The sequence below is a fragment of the Astatotilapia calliptera genome, chromosome 4 (assembly GCF_964374335.1).
Source record: "Astatotilapia calliptera chromosome 4, fAstCal68.1, whole genome shotgun sequence".
NCBI classification, from domain to species: Eukaryota; Metazoa; Chordata; class Actinopteri; order Cichliformes; family Cichlidae; genus Astatotilapia; species Astatotilapia calliptera.
Window position 1 is genome coordinate 25,211,741 of NC_137425.1, and position 25,179 is coordinate 25,236,919.

At 40.8% G+C, this 25,179-nt stretch overlaps 3 protein-coding genes and 1 non-coding gene across 6 annotated transcripts; 3 read left to right on the forward strand and 1 right to left on the reverse strand.

The window, feature by feature from the left end:
• The first annotated feature begins 755 nt into the window (after positions 1 to 755).
• Positions 756 to 827, forward strand: trnaq-cug (transfer RNA glutamine (anticodon CUG)). The gene has a single exon. It is a non-coding gene; the product is annotated as a tRNA-Gln (tRNA).
• Positions 828 to 982: 155 nt separating this feature from the next.
• rbx1 (ring-box 1, E3 ubiquitin protein ligase) lies at positions 983 to 3,787 on the forward strand. The gene is made up of 5 exons (XM_026165651.2): positions 983 to 1,114; positions 1,942 to 2,020; positions 2,156 to 2,226; positions 3,365 to 3,450; positions 3,628 to 3,787. The coding sequence occupies exons 1-5, from the start codon at positions 1,040 to 1,042 to the stop codon at positions 3,638 to 3,640; spliced, it is 324 nt and encodes a 107-aa protein (XP_026021436.1). The 5' UTR covers positions 983 to 1,039; the 3' UTR covers positions 3,641 to 3,787.
• Positions 3,788 to 4,146: 359 nt separating this feature from the next.
• On the reverse strand, positions 4,147 to 14,187 carry st13 (ST13 Hsp70 interacting protein). 3 transcript variants are annotated; one of them, XM_026165631.2, is made up of 13 exons: positions 14,034 to 14,187; positions 13,497 to 13,636; positions 10,930 to 10,978; positions 10,740 to 10,836; positions 9,342 to 9,415; positions 9,130 to 9,196; positions 8,922 to 9,006; positions 8,705 to 8,815; positions 7,509 to 7,611; positions 7,225 to 7,341; positions 7,088 to 7,127; positions 6,762 to 6,868; positions 4,147 to 4,951 (listed from the first exon to the last, which is right to left on the reverse strand). In XM_026165631.2, exons 2-13 carry the CDS (start codon positions 13,604 to 13,606, stop codon positions 4,817 to 4,819), a joined length of 1,095 nt encoding a protein of 364 aa, XP_026021416.2. In that variant the 5' UTR covers positions 13,607 to 13,636; positions 14,034 to 14,187; the 3' UTR covers positions 4,147 to 4,816. The 3 variants fall into 3 exon arrangements, with proteins under 3 accessions (XP_026021416.2, XP_026021417.2, XP_026021418.2); XM_026165632.2 differs by lacking the exon at positions 14,034 to 14,187 and adding an exon at positions 13,754 to 13,957; XM_026165633.2 differs by lacking the exon at positions 14,034 to 14,187 and adding an exon at positions 13,844 to 13,944.
• Positions 14,188 to 15,381: 1,194 nt separating this feature from the next.
• xpnpep3 (X-prolyl aminopeptidase 3, mitochondrial) lies at positions 15,382 to 24,565 on the forward strand. Its single transcript, XM_026165621.2, has 12 exons — positions 15,382 to 15,521; positions 15,605 to 15,718; positions 18,926 to 19,048; positions 19,134 to 19,321; positions 19,462 to 19,681; positions 21,048 to 21,232; positions 21,332 to 21,394; positions 21,737 to 21,850; positions 21,970 to 22,055; positions 22,745 to 22,928; positions 23,509 to 23,629; positions 23,710 to 24,565. Exons 2-12 carry the CDS (start codon positions 15,652 to 15,654, stop codon positions 23,874 to 23,876), a joined length of 1,518 nt encoding a protein of 505 aa, XP_026021406.2. The 5' UTR covers positions 15,382 to 15,521; positions 15,605 to 15,651; the 3' UTR covers positions 23,877 to 24,565.
• Positions 24,566 to 25,179: the final 614 nt, after the last annotated feature.

A 25,179-nucleotide genomic window follows, 5' to 3' on the forward strand; every position in this document is an offset into this window, starting at 1 on the left:
GCACAGCAATATCCCACATTGGAATTGAGTGTAGTTTATAGAAGAACCACATAGCCAAAAAAAATCTTATCTATGGGTGTATCCATACTGAAAGCTAACAAAAACGGACAAACACAGCTAGTTATGTGCAGTACTGCAAATGTTGGTATTGATCTGATATCAAGCCAGTATTCCCTATACCAATACAAATATTTTTAGCCTATAAGGGCAGCTTATGTAAGGGAGATCAGTGTTTCATGATTTATGAAATAGTCATCAATATGCAAATTCTGAACACATTTTAATGACCACTAAAATCACTTTGATTTTTTTTTTTTAATTTCCCACAATAATTAGTTAACACGACAACAAAACAAATCTTTCACCTTCTTAATTATTTTAAAACTATTCTTTTTTTTAGACCTGTCTTTTAAGCACTTTTGGTCAACATCTGTTATCTAAATGTGCTATAGGTTTTAAATATTCTAGACGTGACGGTAAATACAAAATCTTTCAGATATTTTCATACAGCATGTCTGAGCTATAGTTTTTTAATTCCAAAATTCAGTGGGCTACAAACTGAACTTATAGGATAGAAGCAAAGTATTGATCTTATCACCGTAGCATCGATGGGAGATCAATAGTAATTCAAACTACTTGGCAGTGTTAGCAACATTTGTGCTCTAACAATTTACTATATCTAATGGGAAATGACAGAACATTGTGTCTGTGATACCTACCTTTATACTGAGGTGTAGTTGAGGGTTAGTCGTGGGGGTTCCATGGTGTAATGGTTAGCACTCTGGACTCTGAATCCAGCGATCCGAGTTCAAATCTCGGTGGAACCTAAATGTTTTGGATGGAGAAGCTTTTCGCTTTGTGTTCATGAAAGTTAACATTGTTAGCTTTTGAAATAAATATAAGAAAATAACTATGATCTGTCTTCATTACGCCGTCAAATATCGATATAATACGCTTTAAAATTTCTCAAATTCGACGGCGGAAACTGCCGCTCTTCTTCCGCCTGATTTGGCTCATACGTCATACTCTTCCGTTCAAGATGGCAGCAGCAATGGACGTGGATACACCGAGCGGTACTAATAGCGCAAGCAAGAAACGATTTGAAGTAAAGAAGGTATGGCTGTAAAAAGTCTCTCACCGGGGAGTTACTAAGAAGCTGTCTAATGTGAACAATGGACGCTATCATAGCTCAGTGCCGCTCACTGCCTTTACTAAGCTAACTCTAGCATGCTAACTTTAGCGCTATGTCACTGTGGCATAGGACACTAGGCTTGTAGCTGTTAGTAACGAATACCCACGAATTTGCACTTCCCATTAAGGGGCCGAGAATCAACGCCCTTACAGATATCTCTGAATTAATAACAAAGGTGTAATGGGCAGAAACACATCAGCTGTTCAAACGGTACCCCGGCGGAATTAGCCTAGCTACACATCACACGTAATTTTTGTTTTGTATTTAAAAATAATGTTTACACGTTTGACATGCTTTCGATGGCGACTGTGTGTCTCGTTCTTATGCTATTCTTTTCTCAATAAGCTAGACTCAAATGATATATTTAGGGCCCCATGCCTTAAATCTCTAATGATTTGAGGACTTCTATAGAGTTTACAGTAACATCTCAGGCGTGTTTCTGGGATGGGGAAGTGGATAAGGCCCTCTTACAGACACTCAAGAGATGCTTTTGCTTCTTCTTTTTCAAATCAAAAGACATTTGACACTCATAATGAACCAAAGTTAAAATATATATTTTTAAATAAAACATATGTTTATGTCATGTTTGTTATTAAGCTCAAAAAGTGCCCCTCAAGTCACAGCAGTTTGTGCACTGCTGGCCCTCGTGTGGTTCAAATAAGGGGATATAGACATTTTTTAAATTAAATAATCTCCAGATTATGAATCTTGGATCATATATTTGTGTGATTTTATTTTTCCCCCCTCAGTGGAATGCTGTGGCGCTCTGGGCCTGGGACATTGTGGTGGACAACTGTGCTATCTGTAGGAACCACATCATGGATCTCTGTGAGTTCAGTTTTACATTTTGGTCTTTGATCTCTTTGGTGAACATTTTGACAGTAAATGAGGTTTGCTTATCATTGTAGGTGATATGGTGCTTTTTATGTTGACACATTTCTCTTTTCCCTCCTCACCCATTAGGCATAGAGTGCCAGGCCAACCAAGCTTCTGCAACCTCTGAAGAGTGCACTGTAGCCTGGGGTGTTTGCAATGTAAGCTTCTATATAACATGTACAGTGTGATCAAAATGGTCTCAGCTCCCCTTTAAGACCATTGCTCTTTGTTTGAATTGCACTGTGGAAGAAAAATCCTGATCTGACCACTTGATTTTCTCTGTTTTCTCTCTGTCTTTGCTGTGTGTGATTGGCAACAAAAGCCAATCACACACAGCAAAGAAGATGAAAATGGGTGTCTGAAATTATTTTTTGGGAACAAAGGAGGAAGTCATAGGAAGTGTGTGTGCCCTGCACTCCACAGTTCAGGTTGTTTCTACTGAATGATCTCCCTGGGACAACTCAGGATATCACAGTAGAACTGAGTCTTCACAGTCTGACCCTGGTGTCTGTAGCACTGACAGTTGTTGATGCTCCCTGTTCAAATTTGGCATTCATACTGAAAACATGCAGATTCACAAAGTCAGATTAGGACTTCTAAGGAGTGATCTTAAAAAGACGATGACAGGCACCTCCTGTAACAATCATCTCTGCTGCCAGGAAGGGCAGATATAGGAAGTTCTATGTATCGGGCAGAGGTGATCTTCCAGATGATATATCATTATCAAAAATGATCAGCATGCTGATCCATAAAGGTGAGAGGAATCATGTTAAACACAAATTAATATTAGTATAACTTCTGAAGCGATTTTCCCAACATTGATCATAATGAACTTTAATAGGAATTTCCTGCACAAGGCTGTTGTGCTTATAAGAGCTTGCTCATGCCAGGTTTATATGCAGGAACTATACATGCAATGAACACTATTTAAATGGAAGGTTTTAAAGTTTCCAAAATCCTTAAAAATGGTTTTAAATAATCTGGGATAACTTGATCCTCTGGTCATTTTGTTATTTTAAGCGCACATGATCTATTTCTTTGTTTTCCAGTTGTGCCTCAAAGTTTGATTGTTGTCGTGTGGAAGTACAAAGAATTAGTATTAGCAGTATTGCCAGGTCTCTCTTGGAAATGAGATTTTTGCCTGGATAAATAAAGGACTAATAATAAATAAAATACATGATACTTAAATATTGTAAACCTGAAGTAAAATATCGACTTTCCACTAGAGAAGTTATTTTTGTTAAATAAAATTCTTTTAGGTAGTTTTACCATCCTTCTACTGTTTCTCTTTTCCAGCATGCTTTCCACTTCCACTGTATTTCTCGCTGGCTGAAGACCAGACAGGTGTGTCCTCTGGACAACAGGGAGTGGGAGTTTCAGAAGTGAGTACCATGCATTACATTGTATACAGTTTTACTGTGTGGTCCAATCACAAGGGTTTAAGGGGTTCCTTGGTTAACAGTGCATTTGATCATTTGTTGACCCGCAGAGAAAATTGTTTATTCTTTAAAACTGAAGAGCTGTACTGACAGAACATCCTCTCTGTCATGTTTTCACAGATATGGACACTAGCTCGTTTATCCTTCACCCCTTTGTTGGCTTCTGCAAGCAGCACCCTCACTTTATCCTTGTTCTGACCCGCTTATAAAAGCTGTTTCTCATGTATTTTGTTCTGGTATATTGTAAGTACAGAAATAAACAGGAATCTTGTGAAAAATACAGCTTGTGTGACTTGTGTTGTCGGAATTTTAAAGAGGAAGGGACAAGCAGCACATTTTCAGGGGTTGTGGGCAAAAGACTGAGTTAATGAAGGAGATCCAAAGGACAAATCAGCCGTCTGCTGTGACAGGACAGTGCTCAGTCAGATCTGCTTTGATAAGAGCCCAGCCGGCTGCGTGTTAGAGTGGTAATCCTCTGGCTGAAAGACAGATGTTGTGGATGGATTAAGTAGCTGGTGGCCCACTCTCCCACCAGGCCGGATTTATCAAAGTACCTTTAAAGACCCACATTTGGAACCAGCTGATGTGTTTGTAAACAGATTGAGGCAATGATTATGACAGGTTTAAAGATGAGTCGAGTTTTCTGATCATTCTTTCCAGTTTAATTATCACAGGAAAACTGAAGTCAAAATAAAAATGAGTGAACTCTTTTACACATGACATTTAACGGGAAACAGAACTAGAAATGCAGATCAAACCTGATTTGCAGGAACAGAGCTTTTATTTTTGTGAATTTTTCCAACAGGGTCAAACATGTTCAATACTTTTTATAATAATACGTCTGATAACAAGAAGGGCCCACAGTGGTGTGAGAGTTCAGCTCCGTCCACAGAAAGAAAGAAACCAGTAGCTAAATCATAGTGAGTATTAAACAGCGGTAGAAATGTTTCTAAGCTAGCGTCTTAATGCAGGAGGCTCCCGGTTTGGCTGTTCATGACGCAGGTTAGAAAACGTCAACCTGTGGTTTAAGTGAATTCCCAGCTGAGATGTGCTGGACGGGGTGTATAAGTATCAGACCTGACTCCTAACCACCGGGCTGCTTTGTTGACATGTTGCTAAGTGCTAACAGGTTGATTAAGAACATAAAAAAAAAGAAATTGCCAATCTTCCTCTACACCATGCCAGATAACCCGTCACCTGCTCCCCTGTTTGAACTACACACAGTGAATAATTGTTGAAAAGCTTTGCTCTCCAGATTGTTTCACCACATATCCACTCGTTCTTCTCTCCCATTTCGGTCCCGTCCTGTCTATGGCTGTGGAGGAGCTCCAAATTTAGAGCTCAGCTTGGTGACGAGGGCCATGATTTTGGGGTTGTTCTGATACTTGGAGATGTTGGCCGGGTTCTGGGCGACATCCTGGAAGGCGGCCATCACCTCAGGGTCCTGGAGTTGGATATTGGACAAAAATGGGGTCAACTTTGCTCACCCAGGGCATTTCCAAATCAGCTTAACAAAAACTGTTGGATGTTTTTTTGTTTTTTTTTTAACCATAGGTCATATGGTGGTCTTACTGATTCAACAATGCATAACAGCCATGTGTGGCTGAATGATTTATGTCAGGAGTAGGCAACTCCAGGCCTCAATTGCCGGTGTCCTGCAGGTTTTAGATCTCACCCTGGGTCAATACACCTAAATCAAATGATTAGTTCATTACCAGGCCTCTGGAGAACTTCAAGACATGTTGAGGAGGTAATTTAGCCATTTGAATCAGCTGTGTTGGATCAAGGACACATCTAAAACCTGCAGGACACTGGCACTTGAGGCCTGGAGTTGCCTACCCCGATTTATGTACTGTTCAGCATAAGAACTTGATTTAAATCCAGACACACCAGCCTGTCTGGCACCAAGAACAATGTTGTATTGAAAGCCACTTAAATCACCAGTATGTTGCTCAGTCTGAACTTCAGTTTGTCATCTGGATCATGTCTACATGCCTAAAGGCTGCTGCCATGTGATCGGCTGACTAGACCAGGGGTCAGCAACCTTTAACACCCAAAGAGCCATTTGAACCCGGTTTCCATGAAAACGAAAACACTGGGAGCAGCAAATACTTTTTGACATCTAAAATGAAGATAACACTGTATATATTGTTTTTTACCTTTATGCTTTGTGTGAACAACTAAGGTGTGTTGCTTATGAAATCCATGAAGTGCTACAGAGAAAATTACATTTTATTTATGTAATTAACACATTTTGAACTCTTAAAGAAATATAACAAAAGGAAAGACACCCAGCTGAACTAAAATGATTCAGCAAACAAACACTGTTGTGAGCCGCCACCCTTATTTGGGCTTTTGGATCCTTGACCTGACTTTTAAAAAAATAACTGGAAAAAAAGTACTATGCTGCTAAAAAAGAAAAATAGATATTTGCAAAATTCTGCCTAAATATGTATTTTACCCGGTTAATGTGTCTGGCGGGGCGTGGTCTGCAGCGCCACTGCAGGGGAGGCGGACACACCTGAGCGGCACACGCAATCACGCCTCGCCGCCTTAACGTCTGTGCCATCTATGCTGTTGTGTTGGTGTGTGTCGGGCTGTGAGCTGCAAAGCTACAGCCGGCTGTATGCGTAAAGCAACCGTGAGTGAAAAGTGGTCAATAAAGAGAAGCTGAAAAGCATGTTCATGCAAACATCGTCAGGTCTGCCGTGATATGTTTACAATGGGACTTCTGCTCCTGAACCTCTGCACACAGCATCTGCAAATCGGGGCTGTACGAAGTCACTTTCATCTTTACGCAGGACTGTAAGCTGTCATCTGTGAGGCGTGAGCGGTGTTTGTTTTTAACATAGTTCACGGTGGAGAATAGCTGCTGACATAATGTTAAAGGTGACATCAATGATTTTTAAATGTCAAAACGATGAGAATTTTTCCTAAACCAAGTAGAAATACAGTTTCTAGGTATCTGCCTTTATTGAGGTGCTGGCTACACTGTGCAGACAGCTTTGTCAGTGAGTAAAAATTAGAACAACAACTAAATTCATCTCCATGCTGCCCTAAAGGCTAAAATAATCATTTGTTACTGTGTGGAAAAACAACCAACCCACTCCTGAAGCTCCCTGGTCTAAGTGTGCGCATCAAAATTGTTCTATTAGCCGTCCTGTCTACAAGACTCTCCTCAGCACCGTGTTACGTGTTAAAATAACCAACCCTAACCATGGGACAGCTGTGATGTGGAGGACAGAGTTAGTCACCTTCATGGCATTAAGCAGCTCAGGATCTTTCAGGAGTTCACCTAGACCAGCCATGCCGGGACCAGCTCCGGCTCCACCTGGGAATCCGCCTGGGAATCCACCCGGACCTGCCAAGCAATGATTAGACTTATACTTGCACTTATGTGTCTAATAAATGGATGCATAACAGAACCCTGACATGAACACACAGCTTCACACATTGTTCTCACCCTGGACGTTGCAGACACGGGATGATCAATAAAACAATCAGTGTTTACAGGAGTATAAATTATGGGACTCCATCATAAGGCATTCGGCAGTAAAATGAGTTGCTTTTGCTCTCCTACCTGGGAAGAATCCTCCTCCAGCCTGTCGTGCTTCCTCTTCCTGTTGCAAAACAATGAATGAGACATTCATCAGTGTCATACAGTTTTTGGATTTTTTCACTCCTGGAAAATCTGTGGAATTCCTCCCAGCAACTCACCCTCTGAGCCCGTGCGTGCTCCTCTCTGGCTTTCTTTATCCGGTCTTGCTTCTCTTTGATCTCCTTCTCTTCTCTCTTGCGCTCATATTTGCGTCTGTGCTCTATGATTTTGTTGGCCTGAAAATTACAAAGAGTTCATCTGCATTAAGATCGTGTAAACAGATCAGGACTTTGCTGTTTAACTGCAACCTTCTACATATTGAACTACCTGCATTACTGTTCCCACCAAAAAAATGAAACTGTGGCAAAGCGTTTTTTAATCTTTCTGTTCACTTCACTATTACCTTTGGCTGGACCTCCTTCAGCATTGCACTGGCATCCTCATCATAGTCCAGTTTACAGGCTGTGGCCAGGTCCCTGGCTGCCTCCTCCCAGTGTCCCAGCAGCCTGCAGCAGGACAAACATCAATTTACTGACAATATTTGGTTTCCATTTCCAGTTACCTTCTTCAGAACTTTAATAACTCACATATTTAATCACTTTAGGACTTATATGGCTGCTTGAGTTAAAGGTATTTCTAAAAGCTCCTAAAAAGCCTTCAGTTGATCCAAAATGCTGTACCTGTAGCACCAACAGAGACTAGACACAGAGATCAAATTTCTCCCACATTAGCTTCTCTTCTCTGACTCACTGCTAAATCCATAATTGAATTTACAATCTTTTTCCTCACATATAAAACCCTGATCAATCAGTCCTCATCAAATCATCCTGTTACTCTCATAGAGCACTTCACTCTCACACTGCAGGCTTACTTGTGGTTTCTAGAAGTAGAATGGGAGGCAGAGCCTTCAGCTTTGAGGCCCCAGTTTGGATTCAAGAGACAGACACCCTCTGAAATATCCTTTAGTTAAGAAGCCACTACTGGGCAACATTACATTTTCTCTACTTTCATTTGTCATCATCTCCCTATGCACTCCTTTTTTTCCTTTTCCTTCACCCCCAACAAGTTTTTTTTTTTAAATAAATAAAACCGAACTGAACTAATTGAATACAGTGAAGCAGAGCTGACAGAGATCTGCTTAACATCACCTCCCTTAATCTGACTCACTGAAGTGTTTTTGTCTGTTGTTGGTGCTATTTGGAGCATTTTTAAGGCCCCATTCACACAGGCCAAGAGGGAAAATGCACATTCCTCCATCTGTTTGGTGATTGGTGGTTGCTGAGGGCTGCTGGCTGTTGCTAGGTAAAAGAGGGTGCTGTACCAAAAAACCTTGTCACATGTAGTTTGCATGGAAGACATCAACTTGTCTGCAAACTTTAAAATTTTACTCTCCGACTGGTTGTGAAAGCTGAAAAAGTGTGACATGAACCAGAAATGGACAATATTCGCCTTCAAAATAAAAGCATGTCTTATCACTGCAAACATCATGAGCACTGACCAGCCCATTTAGGGGAGTAATTCAGGCCTGAATGATGCTTTTGCGGAAGTTTGGAATGAGAGTTTGGCTATGTTGCCTGTGCAGCAGAAGCTCTCTCGTACCTGTGAGCTTTCCCCCTCCACTTGTAAGGCTGTGCAGAGTCTGGATTGATGCTGATGGCTCTGTCACAGTCTCTTATGGCTGCGTTGGGTTTCTGCATCTGGATGTAGACACTAAAACGAAGAGAATAACCAGTTACACTCAAAGGCATTCAGAACAGACGGTATCTGAGGGAAGAAGAGGCGGTGGTTTCAAATGAAGGACACAGTGGACTCTCACCTTGCTCTCTTGGCATAGAGGATGGCAAGGCAGGGGTTAAGCTTGATGGCTTCAGTGAAAAGATCCAGAGCTTTCTGCAGATCACCTAAAATATATTTAAAATGAGACATTACAGATCATAGAGTCCTTTTAATTTCTTCTTCCATGTACAGGGAGAAGCATTCAGGAATTGCATTCACTGTTCATTGTAAACAGACCATCAACCCACCTTCTCCTAGAGCGTTAATGGCCTCCATCTTCTTCTCATTGGCCTGGTCCATCATTTCCTCTGTGACCTGTGGGAGAGTATGGATATCTATGCCTCAAGTCTCTCTAAAATCTAAAATATAGTAATTTCTCTGTCTCTGAATCTTAGTCAGGGGCTCAGCTTCCAACTAAGATAGGGTTAAATTTTGATTTAATGTATGTGCATAATTTTACCTCAATGTCTTCAAGCTCGCCCATATCCTGCGGGTCATCAATGTCTGGCTCGATCACTCCCTCTCTGTCGATTTCTGAGAAACCAAACACAAAAACATAACATAAATAATTAAGACGGGAGCAGTTTGTTCTATAACTTGGAGGGTAGACAATTACTCGCATCAGCATCCCTGCAGGACTGAACCATTATTGTTGGCGGGGAACGTTTACTCAGCTCCACACTAACTGAAATAAGCTCAATGAAATTATTGGTGTAGCTTAAAAACAGGTTAACAGCTAGCAAAAACTGCACCACATCTCAGCTACCAACAAGGGATATAATGTAAAAACATTCTATGTTGGGATGTTACACCAATTTTTATGTGACCACATCAGAACTGTTACATATCAGTGAGCTATTTTTCTGCACATGCGTCCAGCCACATCTCCACTGTGCTCCATCTGTCGATAGCATTAGCTTTTTCAGCCTGGATGGAAAAAATTCTATCCTGATCTGAAATGGCTCAAGTTGAAGCCAATTGGACTTCTTTTGGGTTTCACGTCTCATCCAGTAAGCCCCTTCAGCTCTAAAAGCTCACGGGATTGTCAGCGTGGAAACACGAATGGTGGTTAAATCAAAACTGGATGTAGACTGCCTCCTGTTCTCTGTCCAAAATGTGAACATTAGAATCCTCAGGAGAGCATCCTTTGTCCTTTAAAGGCAAACATACAGCCCAGTCTCATCCTGTAGAAGAGGTGTTGTGCCATGTGGCTGTGGAATGGTCGCTCTCATGTCTATAACCAAGCACTCCTCTCTGCACTGAGTTGTTTAGCTAGGGTTTTTGTCTGAGTGTGTGGCTGGGTCTGAAGTGCCGTGGATGACAGCGTTATTCTCCCAGTCACTGTGCTCCTCACTGGTTGATGCTTCAGGTTCTTTTCGGTGCATTTTTGGTGACTTGATAAAGGCCCAGTTTGGATATCTTTTAATATGTTTATGTCTGTGTGTTTTCCCCGGCATCCTCCTTGGTGAACTTAATGTTTGTATCCTGATGGTAACTGTTCAAGTAATTTCTCTTTAGTATTCTTACTTGATTCTTGTGTTAACTCCCTCATTGTTATGGTTTAGAAATATTTAGAATAAGGAATTTAGATGATTGCGGGTAAGCTCTGAGTCTGTTTCAGTACTAAATAATGATGTTAAAATGCTTTAATAGGATGTAAATAGAAGTGTTTTCTGTTTATTTATAATTAATTAAAACATTCATTGATAAATAAAGGACTAGCAGTTAAAGTGTACTCTATTAAAAAAAATCTTCTGTAAATTGTGTTCATTATTTCATTTAATCTATTAAATTTACAGCATGTAAATCAAAGCTCCAGGCTGTCATGAAACAAAGTGTTGAGTGGGGCATACAGTACCTATTTCACTCTCCTCGCTCTCAGACGGCACAGCAGGCGCAGGCTCAGGCTCAGGAGGCGAAGCTGCGGTGGGTGGAGGGCCACAGGGACAGCCACCCTACAAGTCCGAAAGCACGCTTTGTTACGATGAGGTGTAATTTCTGACATTAGCATGAAGTAAAAGGCAATTAAATAATATTTTAGGCATCACCTGGCATGAGTCACTTGTCTTGGGTGGTGGAGGGATTGTTGCACCCATGCTGCAAAACAGAACAATAAAATAAACACAAAACATTAAATTTTAAGACATTGTTTTGGAGGAAAAGCCTAAACAGATATTGCAACAGGGTTACTTCACCTGAACATATTGCTTAGTTAATTTCTCAACATTTTAGTGTAATCAAATCATATACACCATCAGATTTAAAGTTACGTCCCTCTCCTTGGTACCACTTCACTGAACCACAGCATCTAAAACTGCAAAAAGTGAGCTTAAATTGAGTAAAACAAGCAGCGCACAAAGTAAGGCCACTTTAATGATCCCTGGGTCGCTGGTTTCTGATGATGATTTTGAGATCACATCCTGTGTTGCGAGACCCAATCTTTGTGGCGTGTTGGCCGGTTCTGCACCTCTTGAGTTTTGTAACTTGGTTCGTTGCCCCGCAGAAGTCGCAGGTTGTTTGAAGACACAAGTGTACGATCATGTACTGACGCCCGGAGGGAGATATTGCAACTGTTTGAAAACGTGTGTAGAAAGAATCAACCCCCCCCCCTAAAAAAAGACACTCAACAAAGTCTTGGCTTCAAGTTTTGACTCCTTCTCTTTCTTATCGGCACTTGTGATGCGATATTGTCGGAGCCCTAACAACTATCATTTAGGAAAATACTGCAGCGACTTTTTCATGGCTTAACAACCAGTATAAGCCTGTATCTGTGTGATGACGGTACGGAGTGAGCAAAGCGATCACAGCGGACGATATATTGGCACCTTAAAACATTCATTCCGTGAACTTTGATTTGAGATTTTGGCCCACATGCCTCTATGATAATAATTGTGAGGACAGATGCTGAGAAGGTGTACTCACTAGCCCCTTACCCTACCTAACCCTATTTAACCTGTCCCAAACCTTTAAAGACCATTCTTTTATCCCCACAGGAAGTTGTGTCAGACCCCCAACAATCATAGTGGGCTCCTGGTGAGCCCAAGAGTGTAGTAAAACAAAACCTGTATTCAAATCAATCAGAAAACTAATGATTTGTAGTTAGGTGTTAAAAAATTAAGTTAGAGCTCAGCAGCACACACATATATCAGATCTGTCCTTTGGTGGGTGTCTGAATACTAGTAGTCTAGTTTTTAATGTTTTGGCTAATTGGTTTTTAATTCAGTTTTTCCAAGCAGTTTATTTCTAAAAATTCTCAGCAGCACAGACAAAAGTCTGCTACTTTAGTTAAAGTTACAGTGCTGAAAATCTCACCACCAGATGTCAGTCTTTTGCAGACTGCAGTCAACTGATTTCAGCTTGTTTTTAAACCCCCCCAATTCAAGTGCATAATCCCATCGAACTTCTGCAGGACAAACAACTGACTGCAGTTCATCTGTATTGAGTACAGGCTGTCAGTCAGCTGTTTACCTCAGTTGTCAATGTGTTTCTAGGTCTATTTACACTGGAGGCAGCTGTAAAACTGTGAAAGCTTTGAAAGAGTCTGAAACGAATCGCTTTCTTCAGATAACAGTGTCACTGAGGTTTGTTTATCACATGGAACAGCGATTTTTAGGACACAAGAGACTAAAATTACCTGGCATAATGTTAGCTTATAACCAACTTTTGTTGTTTAGCCTGCTCATTGTCTGCTCAGGAGGGTCGCGTGTCTAATCGGCTGACAATACCCAACTGTGACAATATCAAGAATAAATAAGCACGTTTATGCACGTTTCTGTGTGTTAGACCTCTCTGAGTTCAATTTAGGAGATGAGGCTTGAGGTGAGGAGCAAGAGGATGATGTTTTATTAAGATGCCATCGTGCGTTTTTCACTTCTTTGGTGAAGGGGACCGATAAAACCTAGGTGTAACTTTTCATATCTTGAGTGGGAAGGCGCAGACACAAATTAAATCTCACCTCCACCGTACGCGAACGCTTACGATTTCTCTGCGGCCTCTGACGTATGCTGCTGGTCTCTACCCACATACAGTGATGTACATGTCAGTCACTGTATTCAAGTTTGCAGGGTAACATGGCGGCTTCCATAAAGTGACACCTGCTCCTCTGTATTTTTTTAAGAGAACTAATTAGTTTATGAGAACCTCAATTTGTTGGAAATGTAATTACACACTAATCGATGCATATTCTTAAGCACAATATCTTTTTATATTAAACAAACTCAAAAAAAATAAGTGACTGCACCTTAAAAATATATACAAATAATAGTACCACAGTCCGAGCTGTTCAGATGAAAAAACAAAACAGTTTTCTGCATTGCAGAGTTGAGGTATTAACATCAACGGAAGCAAAACAACCTCTGGGGTTTTAATTTAACAATTAGTTGTGTTGTGAGGCTTTGCTTTGTGCACCCTACGGTGGGGGGGCCGTGTTCTTTACCGTTAGGTGGGCGGAACAGGGCATGTGGTCAACTCTACAGTCTGTTTCAGATCTCACCTAAGCACTTGTTTTGGCATTATGGAAAAAAAAATCATCTGTGATTCCTTAAACCAGGAAGACCAGCATTAGACAATGGCTTCCCACTGTTTTTAGCAACAGGTAAGTTCCCAGTGTACTAACTTTAGCAGCCACGTCCGGAAGAAGCCCATCTCTGGAAGATGCAGGATCCCGGGATTAGCCTCGCACAACTGCACGAAGCCTTTCAGCTCGGCCACTTTCCGTGGGTCCATGCTGCAGTTTCACGTCCACCAGACGGAGCTCTAGGTGCAGGGGGAAACCAGAGAGGAAAAACAATCAACAGCTTAGCAAAGTCCGGAGTTGTGTTTAGCTGCACGTAAACAAGTGACAGCATCCGTAAGCTAGGTATGCTAACGCACAAGGATTGAATGAGCGTGCGCAGTAACCAGCTCCACAGTTCAATATAAAACCAGCACCAAGCGCTACTGAAGCTTTATAAATGAACCAACCACGCAACGCCTATGAGTATTGACTGTTTCAGGGGTCGTAGGTCAGAAGTTTCTAGAAATGTGAATTCATCTGTGACGCGGCGACCGTTTGACGCATAATAACGTCGTTAGCTTGCTGCACCGCGGGCCATGATTAATGAAAATAGTTCGTAGATGCAAACATTATTTTCAGGAATAAAAGCAAACTCACCCTGCCGAAGATATGCCTAACTGACAGTTAAGGAAAAAACACACAGAAGAAGCCTGCAGTCGATGTTAGTACTATAATACACCTTCACCGACAGTGGCGTCGCTCCTGGGTTTTCATTCAGGCGTGTTATCGGACAGACCAAGGGGGTGAGGGTGGTGTGTGCCCTGAGCATGGCCTGACAGAAACGGTTCCGCTTCACAGCGCGTGCGAATCAACTCTGCGCCCCCAAACTTTGTAAACCCTAGAAGTACGAGATTATTTCATTAGAGGGGTTAATGAACCCAAGTAGTAAAAATGTTAACATTATTTTCTTCTTATATAAATATCTGTAAATAGAAATATTAAAAAATAATATTTAATATAAATATATATATAAATATTTAATATTCTTTCTACTGACATAGTGAACAGCATTTCCTGTAGTTGTACTGGATCATTTTAATATAACAGTGCATTTAGATTTTTTTTTACTAGTCATGGCTGTATCAGCATCGTGATAATAATAATAAATTAATTAATAAGCACTTTAACAGGCAAACAGTCACAAAGCGCTGTATACAAGAAGAGGAACATAAATACGAAAAGTTAGTGCAATAATAGGCAATAAAAACATACAAACCCATCCCACCTTGAACCTTGTCTCGTTATTCCCTGAAATGTCACGCTCAGGGTTAAAATGCACAGGCAGCATGTTACCTCATCATTGAGTGGGCCAGTTTTCCCGGAGTCTAGCCTCCCAGGCAGCAACGCGCCTGACGGTTTAGGCACTTTCATTTTCTAATCATATACGCTGAATTTCATAGTGTAAATCGCTAATAAATATACACGTATTTGTTGTTTCTACCATGTAGTAGAAATGCTAGAAAGAAGCTCCTGTAATATTCTACTTTTTTTTTTCTTGTTGTAAGTTAAAATCATACTAAATAATAGAGTGACAGTGTTGTGCTGGTTTCTAGTTTAGTAGTTTATTTTTTTTATGAGAGAGCAATGTTTGTGACTTGTTTTTACAAGCTGATGGTGTATTTTATGGAGGACATACAGTGCCTCAATGAATCAAATAAATACATCATTCAGTAAATAATAAAATCTGATAATTAATTAAAATATGAAATAATACATTAAATAAATCTATACATAATTAATTGAAATATGAATAATGCCATTTAAAACATTTAATAATTTATTTGTTAACAATTTTAATTAATTACATTTAATTAATTGTTTAACTAGTTATTTGATTATTTTTGGCACTCGATAGCCTCCATTTTATTGAGTGTACAAATGACTAAAATAAAAGCTGCTTGTAGTCGGTTCAACAAGTAGGAAAGGGAGAGGGTTCCGCTTCTCTACCTGGGAAACCAAACTCAGGGAAGCAATTCTCATGAACTACAAACGAGCGTGGCTAGCAGACGTGAGAATAGCGAGCTAGCTAGGTGTAGCTGTCATTCAGGGTACATATAACTGCTGGAGGAGAGACTGTTAACCTCGGTAAGTGATAATAAGTTACTTCAGAGTGTCTCTGTGAATATGAGTGCTCGGTAGTTCGCTGACTGTCACACTTTGTTCCGCAGGGGAGCGACATGCTGTGACTGATCGGTGTCCTCAAGTTGCAGCAACAATGTTGCTCTCAGCGAGCGCCTTGGTGAGGACCGCTGTCAAGCTGATGCCACGGACCTGGAGTGGAGGTTAGAGACAGTAACTTTACAATCACTACAATGACATTACTGTGCAAAAGTCCTGAACCATGCCTCTCTTATGTACATGTTGGGTGGGAAATAGGAAAAAAAACCCGTCTAGAGACAGTATATAAGGCAATAACAGAGCTTGAATAATTCTAACCAGCTTGAAAGTCAATATTTGGTACGACCGCCTTTATTCTTCAACACAGTCTAATGTCTTTTAGGCAGCTTTCTTTTCATTTCTTTAAGTAATCTTCAGGAATAGTTCTCCAGGATTCTTGAAGGACATTTAAAGCTCTTCTCTGGATGTTGGTTTTGTTCTGTTCTCTTTCAACATGATCCCACACTGCTCCAATAATGTTGAGGTCTGTGCTCTGGGGAGGCCAATGTGTGTTTTTCTAGGTATGCTTTTACTGCATTGGTAGTGTGTTTGGGATCATTATCATCCTGAAAAATCAATCAGACACTTTCCAGATAGTATCCGGTTGTTAAGTGATGACGTATAAACCCTGTTTCCATTAAGGCTGGTGTCTTTTAAAAGTGTTTGTATTGTGTTCAGTTTAATCTGAACAAGCCCTTAAAATAGTCAGTGATCACTGGCTGATCACCTCTCTGGGTTTTTATTACCGCCATTTGTCTGCAGCACGTTGTAAAGCTCAGTTGATTTAAACCAGCTTATTGTTTGGGAGCCGCCAAATATTTTAATGTGTCAGAAAAGTATCACTCTGAGGCTAACGAAGATTTGAATGGGTGCATGAAGCTGTTGTTCATAGCAAGTAATCCAAACTATGCAGCAGGATATCAGTGACTAACCACGTGCTGGGGATGGATCATCACAGGCGTTCTGCTGACTGAAGTTTGGTCCATTTTCAGTGTCTTTTTCCTGTTGTACGATTGCATTTGTCTTTGCCCATTGGGGTCTCTCACATTAACTTTCATTGAGAGCAAAAAAGTTTGCGTTCATCCTCCAACTTCACTGTCCTAATGTGTTTTTATTTTCCATATCAACCATAGCTCTGTCAGCTAGCCCAACTTCAGTAACCTTACAAACATTGCTGCTGTTTAGTTTTCTGTCTTCATGCATGTCCAAAGTGATTGCTGCGCTGTACTTTTCATTTTTCAGGATAACTCAGTCAGAATATGGTGTATCATCTTTGGATAGAAACTAGCGAACTTACTCCCCACTAACCTCTAACTTCATAAATCCTGTTTTTCATGGATGCCTGAATCTTAAACTTGATTGTTGCATCTGGTAGAGCAGCCACACTTTTTACTTCATTACAAACTAAAGAATTTTGGCACTTTTTAGCTCCCAGTGATGCCGCAGTGTTTGTTTGAGTTGAAGAGGAGTTTGGACCCTGAAACGGCGAATGACGTCAGACTTAAAAGGCAGATTGCATGGTAGATCAAAGTCTGATGGTACTTTTCTGCATTCATAATTCCATCAATTTTGACAAGATCCCCAACACCACTGGCTTAAATGCAACTCCAAACCATGATAGAGCCTCCACCCTGTTTTACAGATTGCTGTAGACACTCACTGTTGCACCTCTCTCTTGACTTCCCCTGTACGTACTGATGACAGTTTGAACCAGAAATGTCACATTTGGATTCAACACTCCATCAGACCTGTTGTCACTGATTTTTGGTCAAGTTCTTGTGTAATTTGGCATCTCTCAACCTTCCACTGAGACCATTTCTAATGACCCTTCAGTGAACAGTAGGTGGATCAACAAAAGGTTCTTATGGACACAGCCACCCCTGTGCGTCTTCATTTGGCTCAAAACTTTTGCACAGTACTGGAGCTTAGATCCACTGAACTGAACTGGCATGTAGTTACAATGCCATGATTTTTTTTTTTTCTTCTTCCTGATTTATTTATTGATTATGTGTCCCATTTATGTGGTTTAGCTAATGAATGTGCAAAGATGACCTGAGAAAATACGAAATGTGGTCCTTAAATGAAGGTTTAATTTAAAAAAAAAAAAAAGTTAAATTGAAATTGCACTCCGCTTTCCAAAAATGTGGTTAATTAATCACAGTTCATGATTTAGCAAAATACTTTTTCACATTGGGTCAGGTAGGGGTTTTTTTCTCCTTATTAAATAAAATATTCACTTAAAACTGAATTTTGTATTTACTCAGGTTATATTTTTCTAATTAAAAAAACAAATGTGTTTGTTGATGAGCTTGATGATGATGTGTACCGACTATGCAGAAAACGAAGAAATCAGGGAAATGCTTTTTCACAGCACTGTACTGATGGGCTACTCTAACTTCACCATTGCTTCAACCTGTAAAATACAGCATATGTTGATGCTCAGATAATAAATATCTAATAAAGTCATAATAATTTAACGTTGTCCAGCGCCGCTGTGCTTTTTACTTGTTTATATAAAAGGTATGTTTTGTAATCGCTCTTTTAAAAAAATGTAACTTCAAACCTTCACCACCAGTGGGCAGCGATTTACCCGTCGGTACACTGAAATACTTTCTGATGCGAGACGCTGTTCTATGCTGATAAAGCTGCTGTGACGCAACTTATTGGTTTGCGAAGCCTGGAGCTGATCGTTGTCACTCCCCCCCACCTCTAGGTGATTGCTAAATGAGCCCCCCCCCCCCCCCCTTTTTTTTTTAATGGTTTTGTATGGATAAAGTTTTACATATTGGCTGAAATCAGACACACCGTAACTGAATACATATGTATAATATTACATTTGCGCTAGTTTTACACTTTAAAAAAATCTGTTAATGTCACAGGGCTTAGATCACTCCCCAATTTTAATAGTCAGTTGTCCCATGACATCCTGTTGTTACCTAGTAACATGAGCAAAAGGTAAGTAGGTGGGAGATAATAGATTGTTAATGCAACTGATCTCTCTCTCTATCTCATTTTGAAGACACCCACTCGTCCCACTGATATGTTGCATGAAACCGTAAAGACAGCCAGACTTCTACCCAGTAAATAATCATCGGGATGCTTTGTAGTGGCCTGAAAATTGCTATAAATGGGGTTGGGTCTTTTTTTTTTTTTTTAACTTTTACTAACGTTTAGTACCGAACTCTAAAATTGTTTAAAAAGATGCATGAGAAAAAACTACTATATTCAATACTCCAGCATCGCCCAGCGGACAGAACTGATATAACTTTGCTTTAGTCAAACTGAACTGACCAAAGCACCTGTTTACAGTCTGTGTGTGTTTCTGTCTGCAGGATGTATTTGGTGCCTGTGCAGAAACATTTCTGTGAAACCTGGCGGGTTGAAGCCAAAGACGGTTCCACCTCGTTACCTTGGCCAGCCCAGTCCTTTCACTCATCCGCACCTCATCAAACATGGTGAGTATTGTTTACAGTGGACAGCTGATCTTGTAAAATGTCATTTCTTAATTTATTTCTTTAAGGAAAGCATGCTTCTCCTCAGGTGAGGTAACCCCAGGTTTGAGCCAGACGGAATATGAGCTCCGCAGACACCGACTGGCCTCGCTTATCGAGGCTCAGGCCGAAAGACTCGGACCTTCTGCTTCCTCCAGCACCCATGTGGCCATCATTTTGTCTCACCCAACTAGATACATGACCAATGACATCCCTTATCCCTTCCATCAGAACCAGGTGAGCACTTGCTTTCAAGTTGCATTCAGTTCAGAATTCTTCAGAAAGGAGAAAAAATTGGATTTTGCTCTTCTTCCTTTTCCTGGGTGAAATTCCTGAGTAAGTTTTTACTAATTCATCTCAAAACACATGTTCCTCAGGATTTCCTCTACCTCAGTGGTTTTCTCGAACCTGACAGTGCCTTGGTTCTTCACGGGAAGGGTCAACCAGACCAGGCTATTTTGTTCGTCCCTCGCAGAGACCCGGGGAGAGAACTGTGGGACGGACCGCGGTCTGGGAAGGACGGAGCAGCTGCTTTGACTGGCATAGAGAGAGTTCATAGCATAGAAGAACTGGGTGTTGTACTCAAGAGCCTGAAAGGTGGGTGCATGGGAGTGGTGGGGGGGGGGTTACTCTTTGCAATCCTGCAGAGAGAAAAAAAAAAGTGTTATGGTTCATTCCTACCAGATCACTAACTGCCATATCTTTCGTTTTGGGTGGTCAGTCTGAATTATGCATGTTGCTTGAATAAAGAAGCAAAGTGACACTGCTTCAGGGTCTTTCACAAACCTTATTATCACAGGAATATATATGGATGGATGGAGTGTTTTGGAAGCAAAACTTCTGCCCAGGAGTGGTGGCCCTATCAAATTAACCTCAAGGTCAGAAAATCTGCAAAAGACCCACAAGTTTCTTGATTGTACAGTTTGGGGGGAATTAGGTTTATAATGATGCCACACGTTTGGCATTATGGCCATAATACACAGCACAGGGGAAAACCAACCACAGCATATCAGCACAAGCACTTCGTATCAACTGTCAGCACGGTGAATGGGCTCATTTTCCAGCCACAGGACTCGGGCACCTTGAAGTCATTGAGTTGACAATGAACTCCTCTTCATACCAAAGTATTCTCCACGCAGACAGGAGGCCCTCTGTGCAGCAGCTGAAGCTTGGCACAAATTAAGCCATGCATTAGGACTATGATCCCTAACAGCAAATGGGTGAAAGAGAAAAATCAAGGTGTCAGTCAGACCTCACCTGACAGGCCTAGACTCGCCTCAAGTCCAGACCTCAGCACAACTAAAATGCTTTGGTGGAAGTTTAAGAGAGCTGTGCATAAATGAATGCCCACAAACCTCAATGAGGTGAAGCAACGTTTCTCCACAATTATGTAAGAAACTGATAATTGAGGTTATTGCTGCTGAGGTGGGTTGCTCTTCATCTTCATAAACGAAGAGCAGGTGTACTCAAAACTTCACTAGAAGCAATAAATAAGGATTCTAGAGTTGTGCAATGTGTGACCTGTTGATTATTGTTCTGTGTTCACATTTTTTTGGCTCTGCACCTGCGGATCTGCATGGATTCTTTTGTCCTTCAACTGTAAAATGCTAATGGGGTATTGTCATCAGCCCATTGAACAGCCGGGTGGATGTGATAACTTAAGAGTGAGGCAAAGTAGGATTTACAAATTGATACCATAGGTGCATCTACTCAAAATCTGGGATGAGTATATAATATAATTTTATTGACTGATGTGAAGACGTTCTTTTTGACAGGACGGTAGTAAAGAAAGATGGGACGTGTGTGGTAAATAAAAATGCAGTTGTTGGATAAATGCTTTCCTATTTCAGTGCCAAAACTTTTCATTTAGGTATTAAAATGTTTTTCTTTTTTTTTTCTATTTAGCTCTTTTATCACTTCAAATTCACTCTTAGCATTTCTGTCTTCTCTGATCCTCTTCCAGGCACTATGCTGTGGTACGACACTTCTCAGCCGGCTCACCCTCAGCTCCACCAGGCTCACGTGTGTCCCGTTCTGGAGGCGGGGCCGACACCACGCACTCTCAGACCTCTCATACACTCTCTCAGGGCCCTCAAAAGCTCAGCCGAAGTGGCTCTCATGCAAGAAGCGGGTCGAATCACGGCACAGGTTGACGTTTAAATTGGTTCTTGTGAAGCTCTTGAAGACTCCAAGTGAATGTTAGATTTATGAAGTGTACTTGCAGCAGCTCATATTGTTATCTTTCAGGCTTTTAGGAGGACAATGGCTCTGTCTCAAGGAGATGTGGATGAAGCTGTCCTGTTTGCTAAGGTGACTTCTGTGATGACCTTTGTCTTCACTGCCTTTACGTGTGCGAGCAGTCATTATCTTTGTGTCTTTCATTGATTAGGCTCATGATGTAATTATTAGAACAGTAAGTGTTAGTTTATTGATTTTTACAGTTGGAGAAGCAGCTTTGAAATTTTCCAAATTTCCCTCCTAATTTCACGAATCTGCTTTAAAAGAGCAGGTATGGAACTCCAGAGAGTTGTACCTTAAACTGAAAATGCTGTTTAAGTCTTACAGTGTCTACTTTATTTGTTACGTACTGTACTGTGCAAAAGTCTTGAGCCTCCCCTCCATTCTTTGTATTTAACATAACCTTTTTTCCAGTTTGATTTTGAGAATCGGATCCATGGTGCTAACTTTCTTGCGTACCCTCCTGTGATTGCTGGAGGAAATCGAGCTAATACTCTGCACTACATAAATAACAACCAAATAATCAAGGTAATTACTCCATGAACACGTCAGAGGACACAGATATTCCTGAGAATAATTACTTTACATGTATTTAAGTAGCATATATGACTCATTACGTTTTGCTCCCTCCTCTTTGTCTCCATCAGGATGGTGAGATGGTGTTGCTGGATGGTGGTTGCGAATACTTTGGTTATGTCAGCGATATCACTCGAACGTGGCCAATAAATGGAAAGTAAGTAAGCTGATTACCCTTAAAATATTTGGTGCCAACTGTTTACAGAAGTGATAGTTTGTTTAATGAGCTCATAAATATGGAGAGTTTATGCCCTCAGGAAGGACACAAAAGCTTTTTCAATATGGGGATCTGAAAAATTACCTACCACAGTGCGTATTGGCTTGCATAGCAACAGATGATCTAGTGTGGCAACCCTTAATAGAACCAGACATTTGTTTAAAAAATAAAAAAAGGGGTGATCTAGCTTTTGGAAATGAGAGAAACTAAACTACAAAACTACAATCGCTGATTGTAGGTTTCAATCCTTTACGCCTTGAGTTGTGGCAGAAGTTCTTTTCCATCTGTTATCATGACTTCGCTAACGATAGAGTGAAGTTCCCATTTGTGCATCGCAGCCCATGAGTCAGTGTACAGTGTAAATTTGTCAAACTTCATTTTACATCCAGGTTTATTTAGTCATCTATTTGTTCCAAGTATTTGTTTCCAGAGTGCATGTGTTAATAAAGGTGGTTCACATCACCTCCAATCCTGGTTTGGTGATCGTGGTATTCAACTTTAAACTTCATTTTATCTGATTTCTAGAATTTAGGTCCCTTAAATTAAAGAAACTGTAGTCTGTTTTTGAAGGTTGATCAGTTCCAGTCACAGAAATAAACGTTTTGGGGTTTTTTTGTGTTCAATACTAGATTCAGTCCTGCACAGATTGAGCTCTACGAATCCGTCCTGGAGGTCCAGCGTTCCTGTTTATCTCTTTGCTCTCCAGGCGTCAGTCTGGATCACATCTACAGCACCATGCTGGCTCTGCTGGGACGACAGCTTAAGCGGCTTGGCATCCTCGGGGCCAGTACCAGCGATGCTGAGGCGCTAAAGGTAATAATTGGAAAAACGGTGGGTGCCCAGATTGGTTGTGCACTTCATATTTAATGAGGCTCATCTGCACAGTGTCATGGTCCCTAGAGGAGTCCGGACAAATCGTACTTTTCCTCAGAATTTTTACACATGCAGTGGACTTCAAGTGGTCGTCAAAGAAGTATAACAGGAATAACTACTCTGTTGTCGGGTCTTCGGCTGTCCGTATCTGCAACAGAGTATAATTTAGGCTTCAGAAGGAATGCTGGCGTTATATTCTTATGAAGTCAGATTTCCCTTTCAGTATTACAGGTGATATCTTGTGTCGGTAGTTACTAAAGCTGGAGCTTCAATTCAACATTTCAAAAAGGTTTTTTTTGTTGTTTTTTTTTGTTTTGTTTTTTTGTGTGCAGACCAGATGACCTAATCCAGAGGATTCCTCTCAGGTCCATGCTGGACTTCCATTCATCTTTTATTTTGGTGTTTTAAGTGCTTTTTAATGTGGTTGTGCTTTGTTAAGGTTTATGTGAGGTTTGACTTTAGTAGAACCACTCGTCTGACTGCTGCAGCCTTTTTAACTATTTATTTATTTAAATTCCAGGCTGCAAGGCAGTACTGCCCCCACCACGTTGGCCATTACCTGGGCATGGATGTCCACGACACTCCTGAACTATCTCGCTCGCAACCTCTTCAGCCAGGAATGGCCATCACCATAGAGCCAGGTTTGAAATCCACACGGTTGCACCTGCATGTAAATGTTCTGTCCCGTTACCGTTACGGCTCACATTGTGTCTTGCTGCAGGGCTATACATCTGTGAAGACAACGACCAAGCGCCGAAGCACTTTCGAGGTCTGGGTGTCAGGATTGAGGATGACGTGGTTATCAGAGAGAAGGGAGGACCTCTGATTCTGTCCTCTGACGCACCAAAGACCATCGCTGATGTAGAGCGGGCCTGTGCACAGAGATAGAGCAGGGAGAGAAAGAGAACTGACCGAGTGCTACTCACTGCTATCTGTTTATATCCTGAGACTCAGGGCCGTGGTGCATTACAGGTGGGAGCACACAATAAGACTTTAGTTTTTAAGTCACAACAACCTGTTATCCTCACTACTCTGTCTATGAAATATTGGCTGCATTAGAGCAACTCAGCTCCAAGACATAAAACCAAACAACCAAACATAAAGTTGCAATTCTTTATTTACAAAAAAAGGCAGATTACAGATTCTATCAGTGAGCCAAATCTGACACTAAAGCCTAAATCAACATCTACAAACAACAGCTAACATCCAGCTACCACAAAAGTATTTTACGTGATAAAACCGGTTTGATTCTCACCATGTTTTCTGAACTATGGCTCATTTTCATATCTCACTGAAGAAGTTGCACACAGAAGTGCATAATTGTTTTCCAACTCATACTGCAGTACAAAGGATCCAAAAACCTGAGTACTGAAAAGGCTGCTCGTCATAAATCTGGAGTTACTGTGATGTCTTCATTAATCTGCTGAATGTGAAAAAGGTCACAAGAGTGTCAGTGTGTGTTGGATTTTGTTTTTCTTTTAGCAGAGAGGAGAGTTGTGTTGTTTTCTAAATTATTGTGTATTAAAATATTTCCAATATTTCTTTCATAACTAATAAATTCAATGGGTTTAACTTGGGTTACTTATGGAGGATGTTTTGTTGGTCGATCATAGTGAGAGATGACATTTCCTTCACTATATTATAAGGGTCAGTTGTCCCCTTATGTCTTGGACAAAAAGGACAGTATTGTAGGACCATTCATTCAATTCAGTTTTTATCTACATGGTGTCAAATCACGACAGAATTCGCTTCAATGTGGTTTATATTGTAAAGTAAAGACCCTACAATAGGCAGGAAGAAAGTTTAAGCGATACCAGACTGTGGACAGACCAGCCCTAATTCAATGCTTTATCAAAAATGAAAGTTTTAAGCCTAATCTTAAAAGTAGAGAGGTGGTCGGTCTCCTGAATCCAAACTGGGAGCTGGTTCCAGAGAAGAGGGGCCTGAAAGCTGAAGGCTCTGCCTCCCATTCTACTTAAAATACTCTGGAAACCTTAAATAAGCCTGCAGTGTGAGAGCCAAGTGCTCTTTTGGAATGATAAAAGTCATGAAATGCTTTGGTCCTATTGTCAAATCTCAAGGTTTAAATTTAAAAGATCTCAGTGCATTTCAGGTGACAGCTGGTATATTTATACTTACTATCTAACTAGTATATTTTTAATAAAAATATATTTAATGTCAAAGTCAGGGA

Bases quoted from the DNA above. Each gene is read 5' to 3' on its own strand.
- st13 (XM_026165631.2), bottom strand. From the start codon at position 13,606: ATGGACCCACGGAAAGTGGCCGAGCTGAAAGGCTTCGTGCAGTTGTGC. The intron at 10,979-13,496 runs GTTAGTACACTG...TCTGTTTTGCAG, and splicing joins TTCCGGACGTGGCTGCTAAA to CATGGGTGCAACAATCCCTC. The intron at 9,197-9,341 runs GTAAAATTATGC...ACTCTCCCACAG, and splicing joins GCGAGCTTGAAGACATTGAG to GTCACAGAGGAAATGATGGA.
- rbx1 (XM_026165651.2), top strand. From the start codon at position 1,040: ATGGCAGCAGCAATGGACGTGGATACACCGAGCGGTACTAATAGCGCA. The intron at 2,021-2,155 runs GTGAGTTCAGTT...CTCACCCATTAG, and splicing joins GAACCACATCATGGATCTCT to GCATAGAGTGCCAGGCCAAC. The intron at 2,227-3,364 runs GTAAGCTTCTAT...TCTCTTTTCCAG, and splicing joins TAGCCTGGGGTGTTTGCAAT to CATGCTTTCCACTTCCACTG.
- xpnpep3 (XM_026165621.2), top strand. From the start codon at position 15,652: ATGTTGCTCTCAGCGAGCGCCTTGGTGAGGACCGCTGTCAAGCTGATG. The intron at 21,233-21,331 runs GTTGACGTTTAA...GTTATCTTTCAG, and splicing joins CGGGTCGAATCACGGCACAG to GCTTTTAGGAGGACAATGGC. The intron at 21,395-21,736 runs GTGACTTCTGTG...CCTTTTTTCCAG, and splicing joins AAGCTGTCCTGTTTGCTAAG to TTTGATTTTGAGAATCGGAT.